General features: G+C 42.9%; 1 protein-coding gene across 2 annotated transcripts in view; it reads right to left on the minus strand.

Annotated features, from left to right (window-relative positions):
* Window positions 1-12,097, minus strand: part of LOC142296568 (major facilitator superfamily domain-containing protein 8-like) — an 88,602-nt gene that overhangs the window by 49,099 nt on the left and 27,406 nt on the right. For both annotated transcript variants that reach the window (XM_075340337.1, XM_075340336.1), the window contains 3 exons: window positions 4,469-4,654; window positions 3,000-3,062; window positions 2,697-2,816 (listed from right to left, as the gene is read on the minus strand). In XM_075340337.1, coding sequence (XP_075196452.1) covers window positions 2,697-2,816; window positions 3,000-3,062; window positions 4,469-4,654 — 369 coding nt within the window. The remainder of the gene's footprint in view (window positions 1-2,696; window positions 2,817-2,999; window positions 3,063-4,468; window positions 4,655-12,097) is intronic.

Below are 12,097 nucleotides of genomic sequence, written 5' to 3' on the forward strand. Positions count from 1 at the left end.
CATAGAGCACACTAACACTGCAGTATATACATCACAAGAGAGGCTGGGGACATACATATTACTGGGGGCATACATACTACTGAGGAAAGGGGTATACAGCAATGGGTGTCATACAGCTCTATAGGGGGCAGTGGCTCTGAGGTGGGGGGACAAACAGCTCTGAGGTGGGGGGGTGACATGCAGCTCTGGGGGTATACAGCTCTGGGGTGGGGGGGTGGGGGCATACAGCTCTGGGAGGTATACAGAACCGGGGTGGAGGGGATATACAACTCTGGGGGTATAGTAGTATGCAGTCCCCATATTCCTTCATATAGTATTATGTAGCCCCCATGTAGCATTATGCAGCCGCCATATGGCACTATGCAGCCGCCATATAACATTAAGCAGCCCCCAAATAGCACAATGCAGACCCATATAGCATTAGGCACCCTCATGTAGCATACAGCCCCCATATAGCACAATGCAGACCCATATAGCATTAAGCACCCTCATGTAGTATACAGCCTGCATATAGCACAATGCAGACCCAGATAGCATTAGGCACCCTCATGTAGTATACAGCCCCCATATAGAACAATGCAGACCCATATAGCATTAAGCACCCTCATGTAGTATACAGCCCACATATAGCACAATGCAGACCCAGATAGCATTAGGCACCCTCATGTAGTTCACAGCCCCTATATAGCAAAGTGCAGAGCCAGATAGCATTAGGCACCTTCCTGTAGTATACAGCCCGTATATAGCACAGTGCAGAGCCAGATAGCATTAGGCACCTTCATGTAGTACACAGTCCCTATATAGCACAATGCAGACCAGATAGCATTAGGCATCCTCATGTAGAATACAACCGCCATATCATTTAAAGCACTATCATGGTCGTCTGGCCACAGTGATTGAATACATACTCACTTCTCCTCGTTCCCCCGCTGCTCCGGTCTCCTCGCCGCGTCCACTGCTGTCGGCGCTTTGACCTCTGCAGGCGCGCAGTGATGACGTCACCGCACTCAGTTGTTGTACTGTCAGAGTGCCGACAGAGTCAGACACAGCGAGGAGAATGATAAGAGAGGGAGCGTGCTGCTTCATCTCATCAATGCTCTCAATTGTATCAGCAACTGCAATGCCGATACAATTGAAAGCGCGATCCTCGGCAGGGGGAGGGCCGGTGACAGCGTAGGCACCGGGCCCCCCTGACATGCTAATAACTCTATTTTGGCTCTACGAAAGACATCACTTAGATAGATCATCTTTTTGTACCCTTGTCTGGTTCCATGGGGTCACTGTGACCCCATGCAGATTAGTACAACTAGTAATTTTTTTCATGATACCAGACAAAGGTTAACAGTTACATATTTTTTTGGGCTTTAGGTTCAAAACAATCCACTGAAGAATAAGTCCTTTATTAGTGTCTTAGCTGGGCCACAAGATTAGTGTTAAATAAAGCACATCCACTTCCCAATATTTAGAACTTTGCCATGTACTGTTGCTCATGCCATATTGCAGTACTTTACATCTGCGGGTGAGAAAGTGTATCATGTTTTTTTCATCTTCTAATGTTGGAGAGAAAATTGATTAGAAAATTCCAGAACATACTGTAAATCGTGAATAATTAGTTAAATACATTGTTGCACGCACTTTAGATGTACTGCAAACAAAACGACTCAAGTCCTCAGGCTCACAAATGTGGCATGCAGGAAGAAACAGGTTTAATTTTTACAACCTGTGTAATGATAGGGTAGCAATATGAAACCTCCTCTTTTTCGGTTTTCTTTGGATTTATAACACATTCTACTTAAGTGGTAATGTTATAGGTACGCTTTGCAGCATGTCGCTTCATGACAACAAAACCTGTAATCCACCACCATTGCCAGATAACTAGTGTAACTGGTTACCAAATATTAGTGGGGGGGGGGGTTCACCATAGATATGTCTCCAAGCACAAAAAGGCAACATACACCCATCAACTTTTTTTTGCAAATATTTCTGTCACAAAAATCAGTTCTGTTCATCTGATACGGGTTATTTCTGTAGTGTGTATATGGATTTCTGATATGTGACAGTTGCAGAGACGGATGTTTATAATATTTACCAGTCGGTGCGGAGCAGACTGGTCGGATGAGCGTCTCCATCTCCGGGTCTCGCGCCTTGTCTTTCGGCCATCTTTGTCCTCCTTCTAAAGCTAGAGTGGATGACGCGTTCTACGTCATGCACACTAGACAGCATTCAGGTCCTGTGCAGTATTGTAGTGCGCCTGCGCAGGACCTCACTGTCGGCTACTGTGCAAGATGTAGAATGCGTCATCCACACTAGCTTCAGAAGGAGGACAAAGATGGTCGAAAAAGGAGGCAAGGGACCCGGAGAATGGAGACGCCCGTCTGACTAGTCTGCTCCGCGCCAACTGTTAGGTAGTGTAAGTATTATAAACATCCGGTGACAGGTTCCCTTTAAGCAAAAAAACAAAACAAAAACTGTTGCATGTGGATACACCTTAACACTGCAACCTATGGAGAGGTGTGTGAATATAACTAGGACTGCTGTCTTCAGCACTACTAACCTTCAATATCACTTCTGGGACTAATATTTGCAAATATACACACAATGACAATAATATATGCATTGCTGATGTGGTATAGAAAAATTGCTTGACAAGTGCTCTAATGTATGTGGATGTCATGTTATAGTTATGACAGCCTTACCTATTAAAAGTCCTGCTTGACGACATGCCATGGCCATTGCAAACACTGGTACACGATCTTTGGTGCTAGAGCATCTGGTTAAATATCCAAATATTGAAGCTCCAGCTCCTGCACCGACACCTGAAAAAGTATATATGGGAAAAAAAACACTAAGTAAAAGATGAGTCTAGAAACAATGCTGTAATGGAAAACAAATGCACATCCAATGGTCTCATAGCAATATAATAGACCTGAAATAGCAATATGTTCACTGTACAATTTAGGCACCAATCATCATGATTTACTTCAAATGATTGCCATTACCTGCTACTAGTCGACTGCCCAGAAGAAACCACTTAGAAATTCCAACAAAATACATAAAGTTGCCTAATTAAACAGAAAATAAGAAAGTTAATATTCTTGGTATGAACCACAATACTGATTGATCTTCACATAACTGGGAAATTTCTAACCCTATCACACACTTTCCTTTAGTAATAGCTTTGCAATAACGGTGAACTTCAAAAAGCAATATATTAGCCAGAAAAGTATTTTCAGAAATATACCACTGCATAACTATAGCATAGATACGTCAGTCACAATAATAAAATAACACCCTAATACTATAACATACAGTTTGCACCAGGTATAATACTGCCTGACGGAGGCTACAAGAATGCTCTAGTGACCTTCATTGTGTTAGTGCGTGTGTTTGAAGCTTTCACAGATTACGTGATCACAGCCTGACTAACACGATCCCACAGTCCCAATTTTGGTATAAAAATTGTGATCCATTTCTGGGAGTTTCATTTATTGCTAGCTTTGCTCTTAGGCCCTAAGTAAAGATATTCATATCCTGTACAGTGGAACCTCGCTTAACGAGTAACCCACTTAACGAGAATTTCACTTAACAAGCAAAGCTAATTGTAACCCGGTTTACGAGAAAGCTTTGCTGTACAAGCAAAATCCTCACCGCACACACTTCCGGTTCTGTACATCCACCGCGCTCTAACCTGCACTTGCAGTCCACACAAACACACACATGTACGCACAAACACACACAAACACACTCATGCATGCACATACATACATTATTAGGCTCACCTTACCTTCCGTTCCACCGCAGGTCTCATGGTTCTTGTAGTTCCCGGGTACATCGTGACGTCCTCGCGGCGAACTACAAGTACCATGAGGTCGGCGGTGGAACGGAAGGTAAGGTGAGCATATAATATGTGTACCTTCCGTTTCATCGCCGGCCTCCTGGGTCCTGTAGTTCGCCGCTCCGCTCCACTCCAGGCTGTGCATTTGCATCCATAGCGACGAAGCAGGAACTTCCTGTCACCACTACTCAAAGGCAGAGCGCTGTCCAATCAGACGCAAGCGGCTCTACCTTTGACGTCAGCACGATGGGAGCGGAAGTTCCTCTCTCGTCGTTATGGTAACCCAATACATGGCCCGCACCGGAGAACAGCAAGTCTCAGGAGACCGGCGAAGGAACGGAAGGTAAGGTGAGCATATAATATGTGTGTGTGTGCATGCGTGCTTGTGTGTTTGTGCATGTGTGGAATAACAGAATAGGGGACCAGGATGGGACATTTAACAAGTTGTGGAACGAATCCTCTGCATTGCAATGATTTCCTATGGGAAATCTTGCTTTGCTGAACGATTAACTTGGTTAACAAGCACACTCCCAGAACGGATTGTTCTCATTAAGCAAGGTTCCACTGTAGTTTTTTTTTTTACTCTACATAGATTTTTTTAAGCAGTAAAAATTAAATATGTAGATCTCTTGCCTGCAATCTCAAAGCAGTTGCTCAATAGGATGACACTCTTCGTTTTTCCTGTACGGTCTGACCAATAACCAAACATAGGACCAGACAAGAGTTCTGTAAGGCTGAATGCAGAGAGAACAAGACCCAGGAAGAAAGGCTGTGCATCAAGTGATTGCAGGTACAGCCATACTGTAGGTAAGATCACAGCTGAAAGGATAAAGACAAGACATAAATGAATAGCACACAGAAAAGGGCATTGTCAGAGACACAAAACAATACTCTAATATATACACAGTAAATGGCATAATTATGGTAAGAATATTCCCAAAGTCTGAAATGTGTAAACATACAGGAAGGACCCTCGGTACAAAGAGAAAACAGCAAAAGGACAACAGCGATAGGGTCACAAAATAGACACAAAGTTTATTTGTTAAAAAGGCATAATAATGGACATTAAAGCAGTGGATCTGCAACAGAGCAGAAAAAGAGGTGCATACCAATACAAATAGCAATTCACACATATGGTATGCATTGACAGATAGGGGCTGCTGCATATATAGTAAAAAAAAGTTTTCGCATATACAATACAAAATGGATAAGTGACAAATAGGCAAGTATTATACTGTACAATGTAATAAAGTGTAAGTGCAACATGGCCTCTATAGAAAGGTATATGGACAAATAGGCAAGTATTATACATAGGTCCATGAAGTAGGTAGCTTATAATGTAATAAAGTGCAAATGCAACATGGCCTCTATAGAAAAGTATATGGAAAAATACGTAAGCACTGTATTATATACTGTATAGGTCCTTAACCCCTTAAGGACGAAGCCAGATTTGTACTTAATGCCCAGGCCATTTTTTGCAATTTTGACCAGTGTCACTTTATAAGGTTATAACTCTGGAACGCTTCAATGGATCCCGGTGATTCTGAGATTGTTTTTTCATGACATATTGGGCTTCATGTTAGAGGTAAATTTAGGATGATATTTTTTTATTTTATTTGTGAAAAAATCTGAAATTTGACAAAAAAATTAAAAATTTTGCAAGTTTCAAACTTTTAATTTTTATGCCCATAAACCGGAGAGTTATGTCACACAAAATAGTTAATAAATAACATTTCCCACTTGTCTACTTTAGATCAGCGCAATTTTTGAAACAAAATTTTTTGGGGTTAGGAAGTTAGAAGGGTTCAAAGTTCATCAGCAATTTCCCATTTTTTCAACAAAATTTACAAAACCAATTTTTTAGGGACCACATCCCATTTGATGTGACTTTGAGAGGCCTAGGTGACAGAAAATACCCAAAAGTGACACCATTCTAAAACCTGCACCCCTCAAGGTACTCAAAACCACATTCAAGAAGTTTATTAACCCTTCAGGTGCTTCACAGGAACTAAAGTAATATGGAATGAAAAAATAAAAATTAACATTTTACCTAAAAATGTTATTTAGCACTAATTTTCTTACTTTTTCAAGAGGTAACACCAAAAATTGGACCTCACACTTTGTTACCCACTTTCTTATGAGCGCGCCGATACCCCACATGTGGTCAGAAACCTTTGTTTGGGTAAATGGGAGAGCTCGGAATGAAAGGAGCAATATTTGAATTTTGGAAAGCAAAGTTGGCTGAAACAGATTGCGGGCACCATGTTGCTTTTACAGATCCCCTAAGATACCTAAACAGCAGGAACCCCCCTCAAGTGACCCCATTTTGGAAACTAGACCCCTTAAGGCTTCTATCGAGGGGTATACTGAGCATTTTGGACCCACAGGTACTTCACAGATTTTGATAACGTTACTTTGTCATATTGAAAATTGTAATTTTTTTCTCAAAAATGTTGCTTTAGCATCAATTCTCTCACTTTTTCAAGAGGTAATTCCAAAAATTTGACCCAAATGTTTGTTACCCACTTTTTTATGAGCGCGGTGATACCTCACATGTGGTCTGAAACCTTTGTTTGGACAAATGGGAGGGCTTGGAACGAAAGGAGCAATATTTGAATTTTGGAAAGGAAATTTGGCTGAAAAAGATTGCGGGCACCATGTTGCATTTGGAGGACCCCTAAGGTACGTAAACAGCAAAAAACCACCACAAGTAACCACATATTGGAAACTAGGCCTCTCAAGGACTTTAGATGTTTGGTGAGTACCCTGAACCCCCAGGTGCTTCACAGAAGTTTATAACGTTGAGCCATGAAAATAAAAAAATACAATTTTACCACAAAATTGTTACTTCAACCAGGTAGCTTTTTTTTTCACAAGGGTAACAGGAAAAAAATCACCATGAAATGTATTCTGCAATTTCTCCTGAGTTTGGTGATATCTTATATGTGGTGGAAGTCAACTGTTTGGGCACACGGCAGGTCTTGGAAGGGAAGGAGTGCAATTTGACTGAACATTTGGCTGGAATAATTAGTGGACGCTATGTCGCATTTGGAAAGCCCCTAAAGTGCCTAAACAGTGGAGGCCCCCCACAAGTGACCCCATTCTGGAATCAAGAAACCTCAAGGCTTTTATCTAGGTGTATATTGAACATTTTGAATCCACGAATACTTCACAGAATTTGATAAGCTTAGGTTGCCATATTGAAAATTTTCATTTTTTTCACAAAAATGTTTCTTTAGCATCACATTTCTCACTTTTTCAAGAGGCAACAACAAAACGTATACCCCACAGGTTGTTATCCAATTTCTTGTGATCGCAGGGATACCCCATATGTGGCCAAAAACCTCTGTTTGGATATATGGCAGGGCTTGGAATGGAAGGAGCACCATTTGAAATTTTGGAAAAGTTGAAATAAATTGCGCGCACCATGTCACATTAGCAGGGCCCCTTGGGTACCTATACAGCAGAAACCCCCCACAAGTGACCCCATTTTGGAAACTGGATTTTATTCAGGAGTATAGTAAGCATTTTGAATCCACAGGTACTTCACAAAAATGTTGCTGTAGCAACAAATTTCTCTCTTTTAGGCTATGTGGCCATGATCCAGCGACACGGCGTCTAGTACACAGTGTCAGCCTTCCTGCAGAGATGTGAGTGTTGTCCACGGGAGAACGCAGCTGCCCATGCCCTCGATTTGGGTTCAGGCTGCTGTGGAGCTCTATGCTACCTGCAGAGCACACTCCTCTCCGCAGCATAAATTGACATGCTGAGGCTCGGGAAGCTGCGCCACAGGTCGGTTTATGCTGCGGAGAAAAGAAGCACAGTGGGCACGGGATTTCTAAAAATCCTTCAACTGTGCTTCTACTGCACAACGCAGCGTTATGGACGCAGGGAAAACAATCTGCGCCCAAAACGCTGCAAACCCTGATTGTGGGCACACAGCCTAAAATGCTACAATGGATGAATGGATAAATGTCAAACATATATAACGTCCCACCCCCCTGCATATTCTAAGCTGGCGCCCTTTAGTGCCTTTCATGTGGCACTAAAGGGTGCCTAGCCTTGTATTTAGCCCAAAAAGAAAAAAAAAATAATTAAAATAAATGACGTGGGGTCCCCCCTATTTTTGATAGCCAGCTAGGGTAAAGCAGACAGCTGTAGCCTGCAAACCACAGCTGACAGCTTCATCTTGTCTGGTGATCAATGTGGAGGGTTCCCCAAGCTGTTTTTTTTTTTTAAATTATTTATAAATAAATAATTAAAAAAAAAAAACAAACATAGGGTCCCCCCAAATTAGATCACCAGCCAAGGTGAAGCTGACAGCTGGGGTCTGGTATTCTCAGGGTGGGAAGAGCCATGGTTATTGGACTCTTCCCAGCCTAAAAATAGCAGGCCGCAGCCGCCCCAGAAGTGGCGCATCCATTAGATGCGCCAATTCTGGCGCTTCGCCCCAGCTCATCCCGCGCCCTGGTGCGTTGGCAAACGGGGTAATAAATGGGGTTGATACCAGGTGTGTAATGTCACCTGGCATCAAGCCCAGCAATTAGTTATGTCACGGCGTCTATCAGATACCCGACATAACTAATTGACAGTAATAAAAAAAAAAATTGACAACAAAAAAAAATTTATTTGAAAAAACACTCCCCAAAACATTCCCTGATTGACCAATTTATTGAAAAGAAAAGAAAAAAAAAATCCACTGTAATCCATTTGGACGTCCCACGTCGACTCTGGACCTTCTAGAATATGGGGGACACGTTCAGGGAACGTATCCCCCATTTTCTAGGAGGGCAGACCCTCCATTTGAGGAGAGTGGGTGCAAAGAATCTGCGCCCACTCTCCCCGGGTCACAGCTGCAGACTCCGTGCAGCAGCAGCAGCAGCAGCAGCCAGCGTCCTGAACACAGGAAGCTGTCAGCTGCTCTGCACATGTGACCGGCGTCTGCTGAGAAGGAGCCGGAGGAGGGGGCCGCGGGGGATCAGCGCTCCGACAGGTATGTATGACACCGGGGAACACCGGGGGGGATAGGGGGGGACCCGGCAGGGCCTGGGAAGCAGGTTTCTGTCGTATGTGTTATGGCACATACGACAGAAACCATAGGAACAGTGTAAATGCGGCCGGCGCGCTGCTGTGCTCGCCGATGCGCGCGGCCATCTTGGATTTTCGGGAGGGGGTTGGGGGTCGGGGGGGCACTTTGGGGATACCGAGGGGACCGGAGGGAACCGGGAAAAAGATTTATCTCCCATCTGGCATGTTTGATCATGCCAGATGGGAGATAAATGATTTTTTACCGGCGCGGTCATTTACTGTAACCTGATCATCGGTATACGGTGCATACCGGTCATCAGGTGAGCGGGGACCGGAAAAACCGGCCAGAATCACGATCTCCAGGGTCTCAGCTACCCCCGGCAGCTGAGACCCCGGAAATTTTCTGACTCTGGGGGGCGCTAGACCCTTTTTTCCGACCGCCGTTAAAAAGCGGCGGATCGGAAAAAGTACCCTAATTTGCCGCCGTTAAAAGGCGTATCGGCGGTCGTTAAGGGGTTAAAGTAAGTAGCTTATAATGTAATAAAGTGCAACACGGCCTCTATAGAAAGTTATATGGACAAATAGGTAAATATATATAGGTCGATGAAGTGCACCATGGTCTATATAAAAAGACACTCAATCCTAAATGCATGCCATAAGTAACTCACAGATAAAGTGCAAATTGTGAAAACCATATATAAACAAGATAAGCATAAATAGCAGGCTATATACATAAAGCGCTGAACAACAATCCAAAATATGCGATTCCATGTGGGGGAAATTTACCTGAGAAGGAATGTGTACAGCAGTCACCATAGGATGTGCTCACCCGACGCACGTTTTGGCATGCAGTCATAATGGCGTGAATAGCACATAGTACATTATCATTACGCCAAACAGAAAGTACAGTATTAGAAGAGTTCGCCACTGCTTTGACACGTTTAAAACTGAGGCCATGGTGAAACATTAAAAAAAAAAAAAAAAAGAAAAGATATTCACATCTATCCACTGGACCTCTGCAGCTCCCTTGTGCTGTTGCTTTTGTACCCCAGCAGTTTCCTGCCTTCCTCCTTCAGTAGGGAAGGTTGGACGTAAGGTAACCCCTGAAGTCAGTCAATCAGCAACCACTGATTGGTTGCAGGTGTCAAATCCTGTCTGGGTTGGAGGAAACAGTGTCTTATCTCTTTCCTTTGGCTCCAACAGGATGAAACCATTATAGCCAATTGAAGACTACCTAATGCCCCCACACAGACACCAGAACAGGAAGAAAGTAGAGCAGTCTGAAAGGGAAACACCAGCAGCAGTTTTGGCAGACCAGATGGTTAGATATTTGTTTGTTCTTTTTCTACGAGAAGACCAACACGGCTCCCTTTTTAAATAATTTCAAAACAGTGGCCAACCCCTATATGTAGTACAGTTTGTGAATTTAGGGTAGTATGACAGTGAAGTGAATATAAAAAAATATACTGTACATATCAAATGACAATCTGATGTTTACGGAGTCAGATGTGTGTGGAAATGCTTCTTCTTATGGTCATTTAAGGCTATGTTCATATGACTAATAATCGTACATTAGAACGGATCCAGCAGCAATCTGTTGATAAAGTTGGCAGACAACTATTTTTAATGCGGCTATAAATATAATTACACTTACCAATACTTCAGTTTCTAAAAATCCTCCATGACAGCACCACAGGAGGTTGCCTCCCCATCCTAATTAGCGACAGGAAATACAAAGAGGTTAAATAGTTCCTGCCCTCCCTCCATCCTCAGTATTTTTCTAAAAAGTCCACAATAATTGTTTAACACATAACCAATAAATAACCATAAAAGGAACAAATAGAGGAAGAAACTACCTATGCTGTCGTGGAGGGTTCTTAGAAACCGAATAACTGGTAAGTCAAATTCTATTTTCTCTAATCCCCTTCATGAAAGCACTACAAGAGAAATACCAAAAAATAATGCTATCGAGGGACAATTGCTTGGATAAGGGCTTTCCTTCCAAAGGCAAAATCTATTATAGACATCAAATCTAAACTATAGTGCTTAGTAAAGGTAGGACTAGGTGGCGGCTCTGCAGCTCTGCTCGATGGATGCACTAGACCTTTCAGAACAGGAGACAGCCATAGCTCTAATGGAATGAGCTTTCAACAATGGTGGAGCAGGCCTATCTTGGTTTCTATGTGATTCAATGATCGCTTTCTTGTTCCAATTTGCAAGAACTTCTTAAAACTTTCTTCCCTTTATTGGGTCCACAGTACTGGACAAAACGGTTCTGATCATTTATCCAAGACTCTGTTTGCCCCAGGTAGTAGATAATAGTTCTCCAGACATCCAAAGAATGAAATTCCTTTTCTCTGCTGTTTTTTGGGTTTTGATAAAGGGAGGATTATTTCTTGGGACCTATAGAACGGTGTTGCTTTTTCTTTGGGCAGGAAATATAGGTCTAGGCGGAGTACCACCCTATCTGTAGGATTCTCAGATAGGGCCTGGATCTGACAGACTCTTCTCTTCATGTTTATGGCTACCAAGAAAACCGCTTTCCAGGATAATCTATCCATCTGAATTTGGGATATTGGTTTGAAAGACAGCATAGTCAGACCTTTTTGGTACTATAGATATTCTTGGGTACATTCTAGAGGCTACAGTCATGAACCTTTTTATCCATCAATGGTTTGCTAGTTTTGGTTGAAACAAGAACTTAAAAGGGAACCTGTCACCAGTTTTTTCAGTATTAAACTAAAAGTATCACCTTCTGCAGCTCCTGGGCTGCATTCTGTGAAGGTGTACCTTGTTCCCTGACTCCCCTTGCAGACCCAAAAAATAACTTTATAAAATCTGACCGCCACATATGGTAATTACCTGATCTAGTCAGATGGGCGTCGTCCTTTTCGGCTCCTGTCCCTTCTTCTGCTGTTGTTTGCCGTCCTCCATTCTTGCTTGATTGATGTGTATGACGCCTCAGTTATCATCCATGTTGCTCTTTCAAATCTCGCGCCTGTGCAGAGTCATGTCCGCTCGTGCATGCACAGTTCGCTCTGCCATATCACGGGCAGAGCAGAAAACATAGATGGCCTCACGTGCGCCGGTGAGCTAAATGCTCTTGCCCGGTTCTAATTTTGGAACCGAGGATATCACTCCTAATGCCTGCAGATCTTTGAGGCGTGAGATTAGGATCTTCTGTAATCTTAGAGATGGCAGGAATTTTGCTTCCAGCCTTTGAGGGAGGTAGGA

Source organism: Anomaloglossus baeobatrachus, chromosome 3 (assembly GCF_048569485.1).
Source record: "Anomaloglossus baeobatrachus isolate aAnoBae1 chromosome 3, aAnoBae1.hap1, whole genome shotgun sequence".
NCBI classification, from domain to species: domain Eukaryota; kingdom Metazoa; phylum Chordata; class Amphibia; order Anura; family Aromobatidae; genus Anomaloglossus; species Anomaloglossus baeobatrachus.